Consider the following 24,137-nt stretch of genomic DNA (forward strand, 5'->3'; position numbering starts at 1 on the left):
CACTGAAGCCTGTTTGCATGTCTCTATACTTTAATAAATTCATCATGAAATTATAGTATTAATTTAAGATTAAAGCAGCTTGCTTTTAAATGCAAATTTTTCTTTTTATGTTCTAGTTAAACAACAGTAATCCAACAAAAAAATAAGCCAAGGAGAATCAGTGTTTACATTGCCATAGAGACCTGGGAGAGTCAATGTGCCAGTAAACTACACAGCTCTGTTAGCCTTCCGCATTTCTAGAAAAGCTTGTTGTAGTGGTGCAAACGGTATGTCTGCATTGGGATCATTTTAATTTGCATATTTGTAAAATGGGGAGGATTACATAGCTCAAATAAAGCACAGGGCAGAAAGGGGCCAAAAGAAAACCTTTTATCTCCTGATGTAGAACACAGAAACTCAGCTATCAGCAACTGGATTCATGTGAGTTACAGGATTATACTCTCTGCTGTTTTTTACATTAATAATTGAATTGCATAATAAATATTTCTGTAGTAGAATGTACAGTTTGCAAATAGTATATAGTATATCCAAGAGCAGGGCATAGGGGAGCACTTTACCACGGGTATTAAGCAGCCCTGGTAACTTTTAAGAGATGATTTTTTTCATTGCATTAGTACATAAAGAGCAATTTCCCTCTCTGCACTAGTATTGTGCTCTTTCTTGTCCCAGTCTAAGCACAGAAGAGGTGCAAGTGCAGGGGGCAGAAAGGGGAAAAGCATCAGAATGGACTGTGTCTTTGTGTGAATTGTGAATAATGGAAAAGTGCCAGTGCAACAAATTCAAAGTCTCACTGAGGTCACTCAGTGAGTTAGGCTACTCAGCAGAGTCAAATAGATTAGAGATGTAAATGTAATCCCCAAAGCAAGTCTGTATGCCAAATCCCAAAGCTGGTTGAGATGTTTTAATGGTTCCCAGTGCAATATTATAAGTCTCAACAACCAATGTAGATTTCACAGGAATCACACAGAAAAGAAAGCAAACATAAGGGTTGATTCACTAAAGTGCCATAACGCTTATTGCATGCTTTTTTGCATTAAAATTGACACAAAAAAAATGTGCGATTCGTTAAAGTATTATCGCATGTGTTAAGTCGCATATCGTGTGCGTTAAATAGCGTGCAAGCGAACGCGTTAATTTTACCGTGTTGCGTTAATTCTCGCGCAGAAATAATTCTAACACATGATTCACAAACACGTAGACGCGCTAAATATCGCATTAGTCTATGCGAAAATTAACACCTACTTGGGGAAGGTGGTAATTATAGAAAAGTACAGTTCATGAGCTTTTGGCAACACAATATGGACTTTGCAGTGGGATTTATTCAAGTCTGTGTTGGCCCTAGAGTGATGCAGCCTCCAGTTTGCAGGGAAATGGTCATTTTCAAAAAAAGTTGTTTTACGAACGTAATAGTGTATACGGCTAATATGGCATGTGCACGATTAGTAGCGCACGTGCATTAATTAGTGTGCGCGACAAGTAGCGCGCTGCGTTAATTAGCGCGCGTTGCATCAAATATCATGCGTTAAGACTCAAAAAATTAGACGCTATAACATTTTTAACGCATGCTATAATTATCGCTCGTTTTAACGCATCTTGGTGAATCAGCCCTATAGTGCAGTATTTTTTTTAACATACTCAAAATCTGTACAGGCTACTTAAAAACAACCCTTATATCTTTATTGACAGTTACAGTACATTTAAAAGATCAGCATCTCTATTTTGCCAAATGTTGAGTGTACCTACAGCACACATTGGCTGGCCTCCATTATGAATGACTGCACAGGCCTCAAGCAGTGTAAATACAGTAACTGCAATCATTAGATTTCAACAAAGATAAAGTAATGTTACCAAGTAACAGAACTGCATGGATAAAGCCATTGCCTTTGTTGATAGATCAGAATATACAATAATAAATAATTAACCCTCTCCACATCTATGTTTGGTTTCATTTTATAAGAACAGAGGGGGACAGCCTGGTTCTATGAAGTACATATATACTGTATACTGTATACCAAAAAGCACCTGGACACCTGCTTTTCTGCTATAAATGTATCCTATGGGTGTTCAAATCAGTTAATCAAGTTTATCCACTCCTATATCAGCTAAACCAATTTTGTGGGGACCTCCCTTTGTGCATGGGGGCACTATTGTGCTGACACAGAAAAGGTCCTTCTCCAAAAATGTTAAAATGCATTTTTAGGAGACGTAAGGTGTTGTGATCCATATTGAGGAAGGATGCCTTACATGGAAAATCCCAAGTCCCAAGCATTTTAGAGCCACGTCCTGTAATACGAACAGTAGTCCTTCTAAATCTGTACCTACCCCAGTAGAATCTCAGGTATAAAAAGGTAAATACATACACACTAGAGTTGATTTTATCAGGAACACTATAACCTAGCATTATATTTCAGGACTGTGGGAGTCGACTAGAGGGGGGCAAAGACAAAATTCACACTCAAAATATAACCAATTAAAGGCACAGTGCATATATTTGCTTAGTAACCATCCTGAAGCCCTGTGACTTCTCCTAAAGGGGCAGTATACCATGAATACATCTTGTGCCAAACATACTTTTCACCTATTGTTTTGATTAGGAAATATGTGTGGTTTTGGCATTACTTCAACTAAACAGGGCAAAATCTGAATTTGAAAGCAAAATCACGTTCTGCTTCCTGCTTCCATATGAACATAATCATTGGAAAAGTAAAGCTTAACAAAAAAGTAGAATAGAAATGTTTTATATTTTGGGCTTCTATATCAGCCTAAGCAAACAACAGCCCTTTAACAGGGAAGATCTGTGCCCATGAAGATGCCCCATCTTCTTTTCTGCTGATTCCCTGCACATGCTCTGTGCTGCTGTCAGTAATGGAGCTTAGGGACCGACTATAAATAAATATACTGTAAATAAACAATATCGATGTCACAATACAAGGCTGATTAGAAATTAATCCAGATTCACATTTCATAGCAGTTCAAAAAGCAGTGCAATTTGCATCAACATTTAATACATGTATGACATTCAAACCTCATTTTCGGTCTCATTTTTCATAGTTTCTTTCATAGTAAGAAACTGCTATCTTATCAAATGATAATATGATGTCAGGTAGGAGTCATACAAAAAAAATAATTGGACTATGCTATTGTAATTAGGTTTCACCATCTGAATACCTGTTATAAAATCCGTTCTTGTTTGGGAGATGAATGTGTTCCTTCTGTTATCAAACTTCTCAATCCTCACCTTCATTTTGTCCCAAGATAATAAAAAAGTGCTACAGAAAGACATGAAAATATTTGTTCTGTTCATCCCCCACAATGTGCATGATTAAATAATTCAAGCGCTGTGGAAACAGATATGTAACTTCAGACAAAATCTAAATATGTGTATTTTGTTAAAAATTGATGATGAACTCTATAAACAGCACGGAAAAGGAAAAAGAAACAAACAAGTAATGTCCAACTCCGATTAAAGTTTAATCACGATGTGACGGTGTGAGCTTACAGCAAAGTCAGAATGGTAACACTTTGTCACTGCGCTGCGTGCTTGCCAATGATGAAGGATATAGACCTCATACTGCATGGTCCTAATAAAATAAGCAGCAACCGACTTGTCTGATGCAGCTTCCCATTGTGCCTTCAGATGGACAAGAACCAGACTCAAGGAGACCTTGCATGCCCACCAAGGATGGAACTAGAAGAGATTGCAAGCAAAATTAATGACCTGGACAAATGGAGATCAATATTCAGCTCCCAAGGGTGAGTCTTTTAAAGTAATATGCTGGATTACAGCAACACTATTAGTTATACCTTTTTTCTTTGTTTCAGTAAAACTGTTTATTTTTCAAAAACCTTTGTTAAATTAACAAGTATTTTTAATGCTTGCAGGTTGGAAGTCAGCAAAGCGATGATACAGGTAATGTACTACAACACTAAATAACTAAACATCCTGCTAGTCTGATTTCACTTTCTGTCTTTGTCAGAACATATAAGGTTTGTGACATATCCAGTTACTATAACAAGAGTAGAAAATTTGAGACACCTCATAAAGAAGTATCTATCTGTGAATGGAACCATTTAAAGGGAACATTTACCCTTCAATTAATTTTAAATATAAGTGGCCCTATTCTAAGCAACGTTTCTGCTGGTTTTTAATAGTTAGCCTTCCATTTCTGCTACTTTCCAACCGGCAACTAAAAATTTTGTTATTGGGGGTCACTGACTGTTTATCTTTCTGTCTGTTCATTCTAAATTTTTAAAGGCCCTGACAGATAAAGTGCTTCACTGCCCAGCGGCAAATTTTCTCTCGCGCGGGCCATGACGGGCCCAACAATACCTGCCTTTGAATTGGTACACATGAAACACATTTTGTGCAGCGATATGCAATGGGGCAGGTATTGTCGTCACCTCTATAAAAATATATTGCATAAACAAGCTCATATGTAAAACCCTGCTTCATCTAAATAAACCATTTTCATAAAAAAATATACTTTTGCCATTTTTATATATATGTATATATATATACAGGTAGGAGAGAAATGACGGCACTCGCAGGGATTTTCACACAGGCAACATCAGGTGAAAAAAAAAGGTTTTATTCGGTCCAATGTTTCAGTTCCTAATTGGAACTTTCGTCAGGGACACCAACACCATAGTGCAGTACAAACGCTTATAAACCCAAAAAGGGCGCCAATGTTGTTGCTAGGCAACCAAAACAACCAGTGAAAGAGAAACAAACTGTTAAAAAATGAAACAATAAAGTACAAACTAATAATCTATCGAATGGCCAGGGAAAGAGAATATGTCGTTCTGGGAGGTCTGTCTGTGTAACCATTTGTGTGCAATTATCTGCCCAGTATCATTTGTATCCTTTTTCTTTCCCTGGCCATTCGATAGATTATTAGTTTGTACTTTATTGTTTCACTTTCACTGTATGTTTTGGTTGCCTAGCAACAACATTGGCGCCTTTTTGGGCTTATGAAAAAAGGGAATGAAAAAAAATGAACAGTATGTACAGTATGATTCCAAGCTGTTCATGTTCCATTGATAATTGTCAAGAGAACTTTTTCACAGTCAAACCTTTCAATAATCATTATATCCTATGTGCAAAAAACTTACTCCAAATCAGGTGGTTGATATGGAATAGCACAATAAAGTGGTCCCTTTACCACTACCCATTACAGGAATGGGACCTGTTATCCAGAATGCTCGGGACCCAGGGTTTTCCGGATAAAGGATCTTTCCGTACTTTGAATCTCCAAAACTTAAGTCTGCTAAAAATCATTTAAATATTGAATAAACCCAATAGGCTTGTTTTACCTCCAAAAAGGCTTAATTATATCTCAATTGGGATCAAGTACAAAGGACTGTTTTATTATTACAGAGAAAAAGGAAATAATTTTATGGGAGATGGCTTTTCTGTAATTCGGAACTTTCTGGATAATGGGTTTCCAGATAAGGGATCCCATACCTGTACCATGAATGCAAAACTTCATTATCAGATAACAATTTATTTCATATACAAATAAAATAAAACCCAAAACTTTTTAATGTCTTTATAGCTTTATTTATTGTATAATGAAAATAAATAATTAGCTAAGAATTTGTTTTGGCATTTGGGTTTTAGTGTGAAGGTGGCCAAATATAGGCTGACTCACCTAGGTATACAACTATATGCAACTACATGCATATACATGGAGCATGAGGGGGTCCACAATCAAATTCTCAGCGGTGAACTAAAGTGGGGTAATAGTTTGTTTGGTGTATTGCTAGACACAATAGACACAAAGAGAAAATTCTGAATGCTTGAAAATTTGACTTGACTAATAAAATATTTTTTTTCATTAACAATTGAATGTAATTTCTTTTTTTTAATGGTCTTTGATAAAGCTGCCACGTATGTTAAAATGGATATGTTGATAAAAAAATACCTTTTATAATAAATTTACTTTAATTTTATTATTATTTTTATTTTTGGTCTTGTAATACTGCAAATACTTCCCCATGCATGCTAAATAAAAGTACGGTAATAAAAATAGATTTGGAAAAATATGTAACTATATATAATACAGTGTTTTGAAATTTACATTGCAGTATTGCATTTTACATGGTAAAAGAAAAATGGTCTTCAATATGACATATGACACAAGCGCATTCAATTAGACTCAATGGAAATCAACAGCACAGAATATCTGCAACTGATTATAAAGAAATATCACTTGAATCCAAGAAGTAACATCATAATATTTCACTTTGTTCGCAATGATGCCTTTTTCAAATGGCCTGACTGCAAAAAAATCTAACCTGTTTTTAGTTATGTTATCTGAAAACAAAACAAATATAGCCTGTTTTAAACAAGTTCTGATTTTTTATTTACTTTATTTTCATTGATTTTAATATTTTGTAGACAGAAAATTCCAATCATACATAGAATGTTGGATAAAATAAAGGTACAGCAAAAGCTAGAGTATAAAGAAAAAAGAAAAAGGTAACAATGATGATCAACACTGTGCACTCTAGGTCACAAAATGCCTCCTTATATGATTGTTCAATACCAGACAGGGCCCTACCCATAGCATTGTATATGAGAAATATTCTCTCTGTTGAGTATCCAAGTGTCCCACATTCCCATATTTTTTTAATGCCCGATGGTGCTTTTCAACCTAGCACATTTCAGCCAGCTGAAACAAGCAGGGTGTTCCCCCCCCCCCCCCAATTTCCTAGTAAGCATTATTGGGCTGACAAGTACCAGTGTGCCACTTGCCATAAATCTAGGCTGGAGAGGTCAAAGCTTTAACCATAACATTAAACCACATATGCCAGTCCATCAGGGCAAGTTATATGAAACCTGTGGTTCTGTAGTTGATTTTCAGGAAACTCTGAGAGATGTAGTGTAGTCACTGCTAAGGGCAGATCCCTTGCATATGCTTATCTGTTGGAAATAAGAGAACAAGTATGTAACGGTAACTGAGAATGGCAACGGAGGCAGTATCTTGGAAGACGTAGGCAGAGAGGCGGCACTTAAAGTGTCAATCATCAGATGCCCTCCGTCGCTAGCTTCTATCATTACATTAACAACTACCTATTATGAATGTTTGTGTGCTGCCAAGGAAAGACAATCCAAAATTGAGTTACATTGAATTACTGCAAGAAGACTTTCAGAAGAAACCAACAGTAAGTGATTCCCATGTACATTCTTCTGCTAATTGTACATTATAACTATGAAGTAGTAAAAAAGATGTTTTTACAAGTAACTAGTCATTAAAGCTTAAATACAGGGTTCCTAGGAAAATACAGATTCTCAAAGGTGCTAGGAATGTGTTTGAACTCTGTTATGTATGTTATACTTTGTGTCATAGTAACTTGAGCAAAAATATCAGATGATGTATGTAAATATTTTGCTGCATCAATTTTTTACATCTCATGAGAAGAATTCGGCAGTTTTTTCACTTATTAGCTTGTGTGTGTATTTATTATGTGTATATTCATTACAGATAGGTGTCTCTTTGACACCTTGAGATACCTAAATAATTACAAAGCTAGGTTAGCTGTATGAGTCATTTCTCACTAAGAGCAGTTTCCCTTCAGCGAAACAATTTTCTTAAACTTACCAGTGTTGTGTGCACTCCTCTTTTGCTTTAATGGCATGTTAATTGTTCTGATGAAGACAATCTGCAAGGGACAGATGACTCGAAGTGAACCTGACTTTCCATCTGCTCAGGTGCCTGAACCCTGAAAGTGCTTACACAGTGCCGTTCATCTCTTATTGTAAAATACCTGTTCTGCAGGCACCCTTATGTCATAAGAAATGTTTCATTCTGTTGCACAAAGTACATGTGGACATTAAAGTGGCAAAAATATTAACTTGCCACTTTAGTATTAAATCAGTAAAATGTTTTTCTTAATTTCTTCCTATGCATAAGGAAGGTCCACACCAAAATGAATATTATAGTTCTCTCAAATACCTTTGCTGGATGGTCAAAGAGTTTGTTTTATGGCAAAAAGATAAAAAATAATCAGCAAAACGGACCTGCTTGTTTTATTAAAATTAAAAAAAGTTGTTACGGTTTCGATGTAATTTTCATTTCAGCATTAATTTGTACTTTTCTTCTTTTCAGTGCTATATAGCACTTCTATGGTTTATTGGTTTTGATGTTTTATAGTTAGTGAATAAGAAAAAGTTATAAAATAGATATGTAATTTTTACTCTAATTGTACAAGGTATTTGGTGTAAATTTATATTTCCCTATATACTGTATGCCTTGTCTTTCTGTGTTATACACTCACTGACTTGCTGTTGCTTAGAAGACCCAAGAGAATCTGAAAGCAGATGAAGAAAGTGAAGACAAGTCGGAGACTTTGAGCATCAAGAAGCATGGATACTTTCCATCCAACATTTTGTATTCAATCCCAAAAGAGTTTATTGTGGCAGCAGACCTCGGTGGCCAACCTATCTCAATAGAAATGGCAGTGGTAAGTATGCCTTGTTAATAAAACAAAAGCAGAAACCTAATCTGAAAGGAACAAATAGTCTGGGGAATATTATCTGCTGCTTTGTAGGATTTGGATACTTGAATTCCAGAGCTGTCAGCAATGCCAGACAGGAAGGATAGTCTAATTTATTTACTGACAATGAAATACATTATCTTAAAACATAAAAACAATGTAATAACAAACATGGGGCAACAATTTATTAAAATTTTAGATAAAAAAAATCTGTGACAAAAGGTGACTTTTTGTGTTTTTCTCACACTAGAAAAAAAAGTTGCACGCGAGAAGGTATCACATTGTTCTATTCATTTTCAATAAGCTGAGAAACTCAAATGTTTTTAATGTACTGGGAAAATAATGTTTTTAGAAAATATTCCAATAAACTTCTATAGAATTTCACCTGCTTCTATCTGGGAGTTTTTTCCTAATGACTTTTTGTGAGGTCTTTTTCTGCATCTGCCAGTCAAAGTATTTTTTTGTATTATCGTATTTTTTATGGGGATAACCGAAGGACTTGTAGATGACAGATGACAGAGTATGTGTGGAAGCTGTTACAGAATGTGGTGCCGTTATTTAAAAAGGGATCCTGCTCTCAGCCTGAAAACTATAGGCCTGTTAGTCTGACATCAGTAGAAGAAAACTTTTGGAAGGGGTAATAAGGGATAGGGTACTTGAATACATTGCAGTTCACAATACTATTAGTTTGTGCCAGCATGGTTTTATGTGTAACAGATCTTGCCAGACTAATTTAGTCGCCTTTTATGAGGAGGTGAGTAGGAACCTCGATGCTGGAATGGCAGTTGATGTCATCTACTTGGACTTTGCTAAAGCGTTTGATACAGTACCTCACAGAAGGTTAATGATCAAATTAAGGAATATTGGCCTAGAACATAATATTTGTAATTGGATAGAGAACTGGCTGAAGGATAGATTACAAAGAGTGGTGGTAAATGGAACATTTTCTAATTGGACCAGTGTGGTTAGTGGAGTACCGCAGGGGTCAGTCCTTGGTCCTTTGCTTTTTAACTTGTTTATTAATGACCTGGAGGTGGGCATAGACAGTACTGTTTCTATTTTTGCTGATGACACTAAATTGTGCAAAACTATAAGTTCCATGCAGGATGCTGCTGCTTTGCAGAGCGATTTGACAAAATTGGAAAACTGGGCAGCAAACTGGAAAATGAGGTTCAATGTTGACAAGTGCAAAGTTATGCACTTTGGTAGAAATAATATAAACGCGAACTATCTACTGAATGGTAGTGTGTTGGGGGCATCCTTAATGGAGAAGGCTCTAGGGGTTTTTGTAGATAACAAATTGTCTAATTCCAGGCAGTGTCATTCTGTGGCTACTAAAGAAAATAAAGTGCTGTCTTGTATAAAAAAGGGCATTGACTCAAGGGATGAGAACATAATTTTGCCCCTTTATAGGTCCCTGGTAAGGCCTCATCTTGAGTATGCAGTGCAGTTTTGGGCTCCAGTCCTTAAGAAGGATATTAATGAGCTGGAGAGAGTGCAGAGACGTGCAACTAAACTGGTTAAGGGGATGGAAGATTTAAACTATGAGGTTAGACTGTCGAGGTTGGGGTTGTTTTCTCTGAAAAAGAGGCGCTTGCGAGGGGACATGATTACTCTGTACAAGTACATTAGAGGGGATTATAGGCAGATGGGGGGTGTTCTATTTTCCCATAAAATCAATCAACACACCAGAGGCCTCCCATTTAGATTAGAGGAACAGAACTTTTGAACCATTTGAAGCAGCGTAGGTGGTTTTTCACAGTGAGGGCAGTGAGGTTGGGGAATGCCCTTCCTAGTGATGTGGTAATGGCAGATTCTGTTAATGCCTTTAAGAGGGGCCTGGATGAGTTCTTGAACAATCAGAATATCCAAGGCTATTGTGATACTAATATCTACAGTTAGTATTAGTGGTTGTATATATAGTTTATGTATGTGAGTGTATAGATTGGTAAGTATAGGTGTGTGTGCTGGGTTTACTTGGATGGGTTGAACTTGATGGACTCTGGTCTTTTTTCAACCCTATGTAACTATGTAAGAATAGTATAGGAAGATTTTGATACCTGCTCACCCCACCACCCAGCCAAAGATCCATAAAGAAGACTTTACAGCTAAAGGTAGATTAATAATATCTGGCGTGGGTTCCCTTAATAAGAAACTGTTAGTATTTATGAGAATGACAGCATTATACCTGTGGTAATCCAGATGTGGTATCACTATATTTTAGCATTGCTTATACCAGCTGGATGCAAGTGATTAAATATCATTTTCAGAGATATACTAAATATACAGAAACAAAAAATGTCATTTTGAAAGATACTTGCCTAATCGTAATTTTTTCATGTTTGATAAGGAGTATTACCTCAAGGAATGAGGGATGGCACGGTTGCAACCTTATATGCCAACATTTTTTGGGGTTTGTATAAAGGGACCTGTCACGGGCGACTAATCTCAGTGTGTGCCACAGCCCTTACTGCAAACTTCAATCTGGAAACTTCCTTTTACTTGTAGATTCATGCCACTATAGAAACTACTGGGGGAATTCTGAAAGTTGTGTAGAAACTGCAGTGAATTTACTGACTATTCCCCCATATGTAACAAAAGGCATTAAGTTTACCCATATGCAGTAACTCACAGCAACCAATAAGATGTTTGCTTTTAAACAGATGACTAGTAAATGCTATCTGCTGCCTGCTTGTTATAGGATACTGCACCTGGACAAACTTAGAGCCTTTTATTAAATCATCCCCTATGTCTGTGAAGCATGTGTTTTATGGGACAATTTATTGCTATAGTGTGGCACTAGAAGAAAACTTTGATATGCGACATGATATATAAATATAGAAATCTGTGGTATACTAATTAACATGTGTTTAATGTGAACAGTGTGTAGGTTGTACCTCAAGGACCCTTAACTGCAGGATAAGGGACACCTCAGTGCCATTAGGTGAAAGGAGAATATAAACTTTAAGAAATGTACTAATGGTGATTATATGAAGTTAAAAATACAGGTTATTGAAAATTTGGTGTTGGACACAAGGGGGTGGCTTAATATTTCTTCAACAAAATCATTTAGTAATGACCTGAGTTTTGATCACAATGTTTGTATTTTAGAATTCCTTGGAAAATGTGTTTGGTTAATGCCTTAAGAGATACTTCATGCATTGATAGTATTTATGTACGTAAAGGGTTAAAAAAGAGAACTAGCAGAGATGTAGTAATCTATTTGAAAGCTATTAGTTACATGTAATAATATGGGGCTACAGTGTATTAATTTGTTGCTATTTTGCTAGTGTGTTTCCATGTGATGACATTTTTAGGGAGGGTTTAATCAGTGTATATAGAGGGATTGTGTATCCTTTGTTATGAAGGTCTTTGGTAACATGCTATCACATAACACACGTCAAACTGCTGTTTTTAAGGTTAATAATGATGCTTAATAAAGTCATGTCAATTTATTTGCCTATTCAAGTGATGTCATAGGGAAACAAAAGTAATCTTTGAAACAAATTAAATGCAATTTCTTTTATCCTAACTTCCTGTGTTTTAATTGTTGTGCAGTTTCTAGTTGCAGTTGGGAGTTTCACAACATGAGCAAATAAACAAAAGGAATTCTGGGATCTAATTCCAAAGAGCGCCAAGAAAATCCTATTTACATGGGTATATCATATAGGCTAAAGCTCCCAGGGTGACTCTTGGCTCTACCTAAGCTGATCAGAAAGCCCTACACTACACTGATGAGCTCCAAGAAGGGCGAAACCGGTCTGTAGTTGGGAATCTGATCAGCTATTATCCTGGCTTCTGCTTTAAACCCAGTGGGTGAGCTTTAGCCTATAGGATAAACCCATGTACATGGGATTTTCTTGGAGCTCTTTAGATTAGTTCCCAGAATTCCTTTTGCATCTGTATGAGGCAGTCTCCTCAACCCTAATGATTTGTTTGTGACAACATAAGCAATACATTCTTATTGCAAAGGATATTTCAAGCTAGAATTGAAATTTTTGAAGTCACTTTATGAAGGAGTCCTGAATAATTTTAGAAGCTTTTCTTTTGCAGGAGTTAAAAAAGATTCTTTTTGGAAACACATTTTATACGTTCAACTATGAATGGAAAAAGTCGTTCTTTAAATTCTGCAATCCATTTACAAATATGGCTTATTCACTGGAAGCAGAAAAAGTAAGACATATTAAGATTTTTACTAAGGATCATTCATTAAGCATTTAATCTAAAATGGAGAACAATTCCCTTTAGTAGCATGGAATATGGATGTGCAAAATGCCATTTCAGGCATGTATTAATAATTATACGTTGCTCCCAAAACCACAATCGAATTTACACTGTAAATGTTTTGTTTTTTCAAGACTGGGACAAGAGCAATACAGATGGCTGTGCAGGGCCATATCATTAAGTACCTTCTGTTTACAAAGAATGGAGATGAACACAGCTCTCTTCAAAAGTAAGTGGGCAGAGCTGTCCTACAGTAAATATGCGTTATTTAAAGCACAATATCTACTTTTAAAATGCTAATCATTTAGTCCATGAAACTGATTGTGATATAGGCTCTTAAATCGCACAGTGTATTTACACTATGTAAGATAACTTCCATTCTCTAGCTTATCTCCCCTATTCTGTTATTTAATGCTATGAAAGCTTGTCAGGGTTTAGCAAATAAGAGAATCTTTTACAAAGAATACTTTACCTTTCCATGTGGGATCTGTTATCAAACCTGCTTGATAACACTCAAGGCTATTAAATATTATGTAGGCCTGGAAATAACATGTCCATTAAATTAACCCTTCAAGGCCCTGCCTATGTTGAAGAGGCACCCCTGTACTGTTGGACCACAGTAATGAAGAAGCTGTTTTTGGCTAGAATAAACTTAGGGAAAGTTTGAAAGACTGGGTTGAGTTGTCCTGCACTGGCATACAATGTTACATGATTTAAAGGGGAACTCCGCCTAAACACAACTTAAGCTTTTTGAAATGTAAACATCATTTCAAGCAACTTTGCTATATACACCAATTAAAAAATATGCAGCCTTTTTATGATTTTTAATGTAATATTATGGTTTGGAACAGTTATCTAAGCCTAGCCCCCTGTTCCCCTGCTGATCTGGCCGACTACTTTGAGAAAAAAATATAACAGTAGTCTACTGTCCTCAGCCTTCACCCACCAAATCCCACAATTCTTTATACATGTGATGTCAATAAGGAAAGGGACATCACAGTGCAATGCATTGTGGGTTATGTAGTTCCTGCATGCTATCTGTAAGCTGTGGAGAATTTGTTACAATTTGTAACAATGTTTTAGTCCCTCCTCCCCTGCCAGGATTTCAAATAATGCAGAAAGGAAAGAACTGTTTTGCAGCTGGATTTCAGCATATAAAAATGGTATGTGCCTTAAAAATGTGTCAAAAAATTGCAATCTAGCCCTTGTAGTGATAAGCAATATGGTTTTCTTTAATAAGCTTACAGGAACTTAGCCAAAAACAGCAAGAGAAGGCTCTGGCGGCAGCTTTAGCAGATATACTTTGGACAGCAGGCGAGAGGAATAAAGCAACAATCTGCCTCATCACAAATGATCCCTATTTCACACAGGGTCCTGACTACAAAGCAGATAATTTTACTGAAAGGGTATGTACATTACCTTTAATATAGTTTGAAGACAGATATATCTATCATAAAATATTTATAACTAAAATATGTATAACAGATTCATTATTTTTGTATATATAATAAAGGCTAGCAATATACCACACACACTCATTAAATTGCAGTAGGGCATGTATGTCCCCTTGGGAGTAGGAAGGGAATTCCACAGAACAATATATACAGTTGATCCATTAAATCTGAAATTGCAATCTGTCTATGAACCTTGACAATGTATGAATGCATTGGTACATAAGGAAGGGAAAAAAAGCCATAGCTCCTCTTCAGTTCCTGTCACATCCATTCACCAAAACAAAACAATGGAATATGACAATGCCTGTGCACGGTCATATGGCACATTATCCAGCATTTGGTCAGGTACCCATAACTTTGGCAAGTATATGACCTTAAGGCTAGTTATAATATCAGTATAGAATGGTCATACAATAAGAACATAATGGTATAATGGACTCTTTTGTCCAGTGAGCGGTAAGCAGTACTTGCTTTGGAATATTAATGTAAAAAATTTAACTGTCGGTTTAGTATGAAAAGATTTGTAGAATCACAATACTTTAACGTGCCCCTCTTTTAGAATGGTATTAAAAAAATAATCAAAGAGCACACACTCAAAAATCGCAATTTGTAGAAGAAATTGTTCCATAAAAAGCAATGTCATAGAAATATACTCGACACACAAATTAAGTTATAACTAATTCGATAAAACAATGGGGGGGAATGTAATAAAATTCTTAAACTGAAAAAATTGTGCATAAATAAGAATAAAAATGTGCATCTTGCAATGTAATATTTTAGGCTGTTATTGCATTGCGAATTTTAATTTGTTGCAAATGTTTAAGACATGCTTGAAGATGGCGTAATTGTTAGTGCAAAAATAGCAACTTTTTCATTAAGAAGTTTTATTACCGTACATATACTGCACATTGGTACAAACTAAAAAATACTCATTCACTATCCTGCTGTCGCATGAAATGCAAAGGGTTTGCAAAGGCTATTTTACATTCGGGCAAAGGCAAAATTGTTCACAATGTGAATATTTATTTGCATTGTAATACAAATGCAATAAATGCATATTTGCCATTACAGACCCATATTACATTCCTCCATAATACTTTTATCAAAGCAATGGTTGTATAAACTATTTCTTCATATGTTTGCAACTCTGCATTGATTATTAGTATCAAACTAAAACTTTCCTTTCAAAGGTCTATTGCCCAGACTGTGGCAACTCAAAAGTAAATCTGTGTTTTTCTTACTTGCCAGCTCCAGCTTTTTGAATTTGTGGACAAAGAAATTCTTGAGAAGTTTCTCTGTGCCCACATATACTGCGTGAGTGCCCATTTATCTTTGTATATTTATTCTTGATAACTATTAACCACTTCCTGCTACTGTATAATAATATTTGTGTATATTGTGCCATGATCTGTAGCATTTCCATTTTGTTATATCATCTCAAATAAGACCTTGCTTTACTCACATTTCTCACTCTACTAAAAACATCTAATTCCTCTTCCTTTTTAATAGAAATAAACCTTAAATCTTCTAGATAATATAGCAGAGATGCTGTTCAAGGAGAAGGAAAGGTAAAAACTAAGAAAGCTTTATCAGAAAGGTCTATGTAAATACAGCCATATGCACTCACAGGAAAGCTGCACTGAGTCCTCAATCAAAAGAAACACAGGATTTATTGTCTTCTTCTGTGTATACATGTACATCAGTATCTGACTTCCTCTCTCAGAAAAATCCTTCATTCCGGGGGCCAGAGTCTGCACAGCTCTCTCCTTCCCCCCCCCCACCCACCATAAGAATTCACTCCCCCTCCCATCAGAATGTGTCATTTTTGCTACAAGCAGCACATAAGCTACAGAGACCAAACTAAAATGGCAGCTGCTATCTTAAACAAAGGGAGGGAGGTTCTAGGGCTGTTTACTCAGGTATGGTAAAGCTTTCTGCAGAATAAATATAGCATTTTAGGAATTTTAGGTGGCACTAATGTGGCTAATCTATTGGCAGTAAAATGCCAAAATGGCTTTCCTTCTCCTTTAAAAAAAAAGTAAAATCCATGATCCTTATCCTAACATGAAGTAGTTTTTTTCACTTCAATGAAAAAAGCTACATTAAAGACTCTTGAATCAAAAAGTCTGAAAAAGAATTTTCTATGGTGGCTGTCTCTCTTTCTATCCCTGCAAAGGTAATGACTAAAAAGACATGACACATGAATCCTAAGCATGTCCATTATTCTAGCAAACTCCTTAAAGTTAGTTTGGGGGACCCTATATACTAATAATGACTTTCTAACTAAATCATGTCTTGTGCTTTTTATTTTAGTTCAAAAATGATGGGTGCCATGGAGTGATACTGTTTCTGTACAGTTTGTTATTCTCTAGGACACTTCTAAGGTAAATCATTTGAGGCCACTGGGTTGGGTTTTCTTTCTTTTTTAATAATGCTTTATAAAGTGAAATAAGCATTTCAAATGTTCTACCCTTGTGAGGTAGGATGAAAAAAATTATCCTGTAGAAAAAAACACAAATTTGTAATAACAATGAAATCTTTTATCAGCAAATGTGGAGTTAATTGCAGGTCTTCAGTGCACAGGCTGTTTCTTAGGCCAGATCTAAGCATACAGTATATACAGTGCCCTTCATAATCCTTAGGACACATTTTCTTTGAATTACCCCTTTGCTCCTCAGTGTAAAATTGTATATTAAACAATTCATATGTGATTAAAGTGCACATTCCAAACTTTTTAAAATGATATAAGAACACTTTTTTATACATAGTCCCCCCTCATTTCAGGGCATCAGCACTGTAACTGGGGATGCTTAAGTATTTATACTGTATTAAATTATTGTAAATCTAAAGTGTCAAGACAGGAGGTGTCACAAGACAAGAGGTGGTAGAATATATATAATTTTATTATAGGAAAAAAATTCACATTATTATGGTGGATCATGGGGACCTATTTTGTATTCCTCACCAGTTGGGTGCCTATTTTTCTATTCATCTACAGGCTTCAGGATGACCTGGATATCACTACAACACATTTGTTGCAATTCAGTCTTGGAAACTTCTCAGCCAGACAGGTACAGTATTTCTGTTGGTCTTTAGATCAACTACAATTCTTTGACGAGGGGTAATCACAAGAACTTGCCATAAGAAATAGGCATACACCAAATCCATTATTTCTGGGTTTAGTCAAACAGGGTTAGGTTGTGGCAACCTCCAAAACACTTCAACCAGAGCCTCAGCAATTTATTTCATCAGAGAAAGAAGCTTTACAGAAGTATACAGATGCATTCAGTAGCTTAGAGAGATCTCTGCCAAGATGACTGCTACAATACTTTTTATAATGCATAGGATACGTTATTAGCATATTATCATTATTATTATTTTATTGCCCATAAATCACTTAGTCAATATGATTTAGCACATTAGTACAATCTTTATCAAATGTGATTAAGCACATATCTTATTATCACCAGTTTCTAGGTAAATTTAATAAAAGTTGTGCTTATTTCTCTAACTTCCTCTTTTATTTCCAACTATCTCAGAATAAAAATGCCAAAGCCTTATCATGTGCTTACATAAGATTGGATCTTGATGACAATTATTAATAACCACAGACATGATTTTAGTTAGTATTACTATAATGCAGAATCAATAGCTGTGGATAATGGGGTGTTAACCAATGGATATAAGGCAGTAATCCACAACCAGTGGCTTGGGGGCAACATGTTGCTCACCACCCCTTTAGATTTTGCTCCCAGTGACCTTAAAGTAGGTGCCCACTTTTATATTTGTGACTTGGAAGCAAGTTACAGAAGCACATAGACAGTGTTTTACTCCAAGCAGAGCCTCCTGCAGGCCAGCAGTCCTCATGGGGCTACCAAATAGCCAATCATAGCCCTTATTTGACACCCCCAAAGAACTGTTTTTATGCTTGCGTGGCTTACCACTTTTTAGACCTGAGTGTGGCTCACAAGGGAAAAAGGTTGGGGATCCCTGGTCTATGGCTTAGCTAAGGTCTGACCCCATTATTTGGGTGATAAGATCAGACAGAAGACCAATTGTTAGGCGACCTCACCTCACTAGCGGATCACATTGTGCATGGCCAGCCTAAAAGAGCAGTAGTTGGCCTCTACCTGTCTAGCTGGAATTATGCACAAATCCTAGAATCTTGATCCTGCAATAAATGATTTAATTAATATTTGAAAATAAAACAGGGAAGCTTCTGTTAAGTTAGGGCTACACCAGAATTGTCTCTCTACATAAATGAACCAAATCCCAGATTCTGTTCAGGACTACGCAGAATCTGAGCCTTTTTAATCATTAAATCATATAACTTTTGGCGACACAAACAAGGAAACAGGTACATTTTTTTCTGTACATGTAGATTGGGGTTTAGATGGGCCTTCATGAAAGATTCAGCCAAATCATAAAATAGTGGATTCAATGCATCGCTAATACAGATGTATTGATGCACATTCCCTAAATACTCTTTAAATACATTTCCTGCATAAAATGCCTACACTTTATTCATAAAAAATTATTGTTATACAACATGGAAAAAAGTATTTGATGTTTGGAGTCTTGTCAAAACAGTTGTTTCTTTAAAATTAAACTTAGTAACTTAGAATCAGCCTACATACCCGGATTAATTAACCCAAAATAGGTATGTTACTAGAAGCTAAGAATTGTTCAACCCTCAAACCAGCTCCTGTATTTCCAGCAAGTGACCAAAGCAGTTGTATATGGTTCATGTACTGAGACAAGTTAATTGCTCCTACCCCTGTTCTTATTACTCTCTCCTATGTCATTCTTTTGCTTATCTATTCTTTTGTGGATTTCTGAAATGTAATAATTGGCCTGGTATTTGATATTGTCAGTTTTAGTTCTAACTTTTAACCTGGTTTTGGCCGTGTTTCTTCTTTTTGCAACTGCTACAGTCCCAGTTTTCCAGTTCTGTTTTCTTGCAGTAGCTTTCTGGTTGTGCGTTGTCCTGCTCTGTTGTGACACTTTACTGGTAACTACTGCGGGCTCAAAATCTGCCCAGCAACTATTGTCTTTCTGCTTGGAAATGCTTGACTTTGTCATGCCTCATGGGTGCTCCATGTTCAATGAGCCCCTTCAGTGTCAGGGTAGCTTCACATCATGGTAGTGATGGTATAGATTAGAAGACATTCCTTATACAACCCATTGGCACTAGAATGCTCTACTTGTTATGAGTTGTGTTGTCTGTTCCTTATCATGTAGCTAATAACCACTGTAAATCCACTGACATTCAGTATTCTACCTGGTGTACCAGTACACCCTCCCTGCACAAACACACACACAAATTAGGAAATACTAAGGAGACTATTTGATTTACAGGCTTTAATTAACTTGATGCTGACAGGAAGAGCAAGCCCTCAGGTGTTCAATGGAGATCAGGTATCGGATGAAGGGAACACAGAACATCAGGCACGGCACGGAGTCCTTGTGCGCAGTGATGTGGGTTTCTTGCACTGGAGCAGAGAGGAAATGCAACAGGACAGACTCCCACGGGCAAGTATCATAGCGGTGCCACTGATGTACATTTCTGAGTGTGGATTGGTACCATTCAAATGTAATCTCTGTCTATGCTAAACTTGCTTTGTTATTTTAGGTTGGAAGTATGCTGAAAACACCCAAATTTCCCATTTGGCTATGTAACATTAATGGAACATACAGTGTTCTTTTTGGCACAAACATGTCTCTCTTATGTGACTGGAAAATGGAACATTTCTTCGATCTCTATTTCTACAATGGGCAGCTTTCTCAGAGCAAAACAGTGCATCTGACTATTGGTAGGTGTTGATCGCTTTGATGTTTCTTTTATTTAAACAGTGGTTTTACATATTTGCTCATTATCAAGGTGAATTCATTTTGATACCACATTAAAAGTAAAGCATAGGATAGAGTTAACCTCTAGTAAAAGCCATACCTGGAACATTGGCGCATTAGTAAACTTTGTGAGCGTGCCTTCTGTTGAGAAGGAGCCTTCACCACTGCAAAGCAAAGCCTTGTGCAAGCGTGCACCAATGAGCAGCCAATGAAGGTTGCCATTGTGACACAAGATTATACAGCACAAATACACATCATTCTTACTGCTGTGAGCCAATTGGTGTGTGTTGCATGCATGCTCTTGCCTCCTTCTTGTGTCCTGCTATGTCACTCCTGCTTTGCCTCTGGGGAGGTGGAAGCTTGCCGAACGCACATTTCCCTTCACAGTGGCAACTTTATGACGTTACTATAACTAAAATTGTGTCTGCAACAGAGGTGGAATAGCGCCAACTTTAAAAGTGGATGTGGAGGAACTGAGCGACGTTTTAAAAAAAAATAAAGTTGTCGAACAGGTACAGACAAGGGGCCTCTATAATATACTGCGTGATGCAGTTGAAGGCTTTCCTTGTCCTTTAAAGGAAGCTGGAACCAAGCAGAATAACCCAAATATAGATAAATAATTCTCAAACTAGATATTTTTCCACTTGCTATAAACTTTCATGAATTTGTTTCCAATTTAGATACTCACTCGCATCATTGGGAGGAGCAGTCCAAAGCAGATGAAGGGGATATAGAAAAGAGATTCCCTTCTGTGGAGATGACAGTCAGGACTAAATGGGATGGAGCAGCAATTAACTGGCATGGGACAGTTCCATTCTATTGAGAGAAATCAGTTTACAGTGCAAAACTCCAAACGTTTGCCTTTACAGTATTTTTGTCACAGTGCATATGTTTTCTATTACCATGCACTACAGGCCAAAGCCGATTATATGGTATAAGGCTGTTGTACAATTTCCCATAAACAAAACTCCTAAGTTAAGAAAAAAATGGACTAAACTTGGGAATGGTTTATATGCAAAATCGTACAGCAGGCTTATCAAGAAGAAGACACAGAAACAAAATAGAAGCAAACATAATTTGGGGGTATTAACTGCACATTAATATTTCACTTCTGACACCTATACAAGAACATTTAGACTTCAGTAATTATTATTTGCTATTTTAGGAAGGGTTACAGCAAAATCAGGATTTTGAATCAATGCCCACCTTGGGTGAGAGATGTTGTGCTAATGCAATCATTTGAACCTAGGGCGGAAAGGGATACAAAAAGTCTGAGCCAGATGTCGCTAGGGTAGGCTTAATTTTTCTGTCGGATCAAGGACCATATCAGCTCACTGCTGCAGTCCATGATCAAACAGAAAAATCAAGCCTGATATCAGTCGGCGAGGCCTGTTGCAGAGCCCCAGACACAGGCAGACAACCTGCTGAATTGGTCTGAAGAAATTGTCAGCTTGTATCTGCCTGTGTATGGCAGATTGTGAATTGGCAGCTTGTATCTGCTCAAAGTCACTGGCCTTTAATGGACAATTCACAATATGTCTAAACACTTACATTATGAATTTGGTGCATCCCTGGGCTTTATTTCTATTTTGATGCCCTATAAGATTCTCAAACAAACACATATATAGAAAAACATTCACAGTTTATCACCAACATGAATTTCAGTACTATGGGGCAGATTCTTTCATATATTCTTGTGTGAGCCATTGCCAGCAACTGATATTTTTCCAAATATATTAACATTTTCTTAACAAGAAGCACTGTCTGATACTGTTACTCAATTATTTTCTTCCTGAAATCTAACTGAAATGCTGTGGACAGTGTAAAGTGCTTTCATTTTTAAAATCTAACATCAATTGAATGTGTTTTTACAGATGTTATTGGTAATACATAATGTACTTTAAGTAATGCTTGGTGGGTCTGTATTTACATTATTAACCATACATACAGGCAGAGAAACCACTGTCTTTAATGAATACAAAGTAATGTAAAGATTTGACCTTCTGACTTAATAGGGGTAATTTAGGTGCAATCATTTTTTTCTACACTTCTGCATTGTGCCCCTTGGGTAAGAGCATTATCATTTACTCACCTTCTGCATTAATACAAAGGTTTCTGTGTTCAGGAGCCCTGTTTTTATGAGGAGTGGGCACCCCACCTGCATCTAACTTACACTTTATGGTTATGTGCAAGTTGGGAATTTCTGGCAGGTCCAGGCTGTCAAGGAGTCCATTGCCTAATGGACAAGGTTGCCTGCTCCCACCAGGAGTTTAAATGAATTATAAAAGCTGGAATGTTATGGAAAGGCTATGGTAAGAGAGATATGGGCCAAGTGCACAATTAAGTCCTGTGTCACCCAACTGCTGTGTGAATGCCACCCTGCCAACCAGTTCTGTTTAGTGTAGGGGAATGCCAACTATGGCATAAATGTATGAAATCTCTCTGGGAGGCTATTATAAAGAACATTTATTTAATTTACTGGAAAGTGCCCACAACCTATTGGCTTCCCCAAGTGAATCTGTAGTATGAATAAATGCAAAATACAGTTAATGTGCTAACTATTAAAGAGACAAGAGGAAGGAGGTCCCAGCTCTGTATAAACTGTGAAATGACAATAATTAGAATGTTTTGTGTGTCTATGAATAGCTGTAATGATATATCTATAGATGCTGATAAGCAATAGGCTTCTGCTTTCTTGTGGTCTCTTAAAGAAGCCTTTATAAGCTGGAGAGCTTAAAATTATTTTCTCCATGTACTCTAATTGCAAGATTCTTGGAATGTTGTTGCAATATCTTTTGCCGTGCCTGTCAGTGTTTACTGAGCTCAGGGCAAATGGGAGCAGACTCACTGTGGAGAAAACGCCACGTGACATTAGCCTAAGATAAAAAACAATTTTTACCAAGAACACTATTTCCAAAACATATATTATTTGCAGGTGATAAAAAGACATAAAAAAGTAACTGTCCCTTTCATTTTATCATTCACATAGTTCATATTTGTGTAACAATTTATATAGATGGGTAATCTTTGCCTTTAAGTACTGTAGTCTGTTGGTTCCTTCACCCTGCATGATGTTCTAGTTTAGAGATAGCCAACTTTGGCCACTCTATAACTGCCAAATACCTGACAACTATGAAGACTTTCCCAAAACAGAAAAGGTTGAAGAGGATATTGAAAAATCTGGACTTGCCCAGGTGGAGAAAGCACTTCCAAATGGCTGCAATTTTTAACTGCATAGTGCTTGCATCTGCCATTGATAAATGTCTGCAGAGAATCCCACAGCCTCAAAGGATGTGAGTGCAAAGCAGTTAAGAATGGGTAACAACGACACGTTAAATCCCAGCTGTATTTCAGTAGCACCAAAAGAAATTAAAGGGAATAATGTACCCCCTTTTGTTAAATATAAGGATATTAGAATCATTGATGAGTTCTATGATCGTATAAAGACGTGAGGCCAAAGGGCAAAGTACAGGACATGGAATGCTTAAGGACGTCTAATGTCCTTATTTACAACAGGTGTACATTATTCTTCATAATACACTGGTTTTAGTGAGTCATGTGACACATTTTATATCAATAAGCACCGATTATAACGCATGACATCACTAAGCACCACTTAGGACATAATTTATAGGATATTTATGGCTCCTGTGTATTATAACCATATTTACTCCTATAATGGCTACCTGTTTTTGGCTTGAGACAGATATGTGCGTTTAAATGAGAAGTTAAATTATAACCACTGGGGCACATAATTTCTTTAGATATTACTGTACTGTATATAGGCCCATCCAGGGTGTTATTGGGCATTGCACATTGTGGCCAAAAATCAAACTGAAAATCGTCAGTGCAAGGTTGAGATCTCAGCAAACCTGATTTAATAAGTGTGCCTAGCTGGGCTTTTAACCCTCTCCCAGCCAACAACGTGCTACATCTCTCTAATACTTCAATGAAAGGGAAAGGTATGTTGCTTAACGACGTGCTGCCCAGAGGCACAGCTGTGAGCTGGTAGACAAACGGTTAAATCCCAATAGGCGTGCTACAGCCTCTACAGTATTCCATAATGACTGACATTTATAAGCCATACTTGCCTTTTTCCAAGAATTCCTG

At 36.7% G+C, this 24,137-nt stretch overlaps 1 protein-coding gene across 4 annotated transcripts; it reads left to right on the forward strand.

Moving 5' to 3' along the window:
• The first annotated feature begins 193 nt into the window (after positions 1 to 193).
• mindy4b (to MINDY family member 4) lies at positions 194 to 22,026 on the forward strand. 4 transcript variants are annotated; one of them, XM_031902364.1, is made up of 13 exons: positions 194 to 420; positions 3,619 to 3,753; positions 3,883 to 3,910; positions 8,299 to 8,466; positions 12,553 to 12,672; positions 12,858 to 12,952; positions 13,964 to 14,129; positions 15,426 to 15,491; positions 16,491 to 16,561; positions 17,176 to 17,248; positions 19,536 to 19,709; positions 19,810 to 19,990; positions 20,708 to 22,026. In XM_031902364.1, exons 2-13 carry the CDS (start codon positions 3,638 to 3,640, stop codon positions 20,848 to 20,850), a joined length of 1,401 nt encoding a protein of 466 aa, XP_031758224.1. In that variant the 5' UTR covers positions 194 to 420; positions 3,619 to 3,637; the 3' UTR covers positions 20,851 to 22,026. The 4 variants fall into 4 exon arrangements, with proteins under 4 accessions (XP_031758224.1, XP_031758225.1, XP_002937138.2 ...); XM_031902365.1 differs by having other exon boundaries at positions 3,638 to 3,753; positions 8,302 to 8,466; XM_002937092.4 differs by having other exon boundaries at positions 195 to 420; positions 3,638 to 3,753.
• Positions 22,027 to 24,137: the final 2,111 nt, after the last annotated feature.

The sequence above is a fragment of the Xenopus tropicalis genome, chromosome 5, assembly GCF_000004195.4.
Source record: "Xenopus tropicalis strain Nigerian chromosome 5, UCB_Xtro_10.0, whole genome shotgun sequence".
Lineage (NCBI taxonomy): Eukaryota > Metazoa > Chordata > Amphibia > Anura > Pipidae > Xenopus > Xenopus tropicalis.

Coding starts and splice junctions, on each gene's coding strand:
- mindy4b (XM_031902364.1), top strand. CDS start 3,638: ATGGACAAGAACCAGACTCAAGGAGACCTTGCATGCCCACCAAGGATG. Junction 3,911..8,298: donor TCAGCAAAGCGATGATACAG/GTAATGTACTAC, acceptor GCTGTTGCTTAG/AAGACCCAAGAGAATCTGAA. Junction 15,492..16,490: donor TCTGTGCCCACATATACTGC/GTGAGTGCCCAT, acceptor TTTTTATTTTAG/TTCAAAAATGATGGGTGCCA.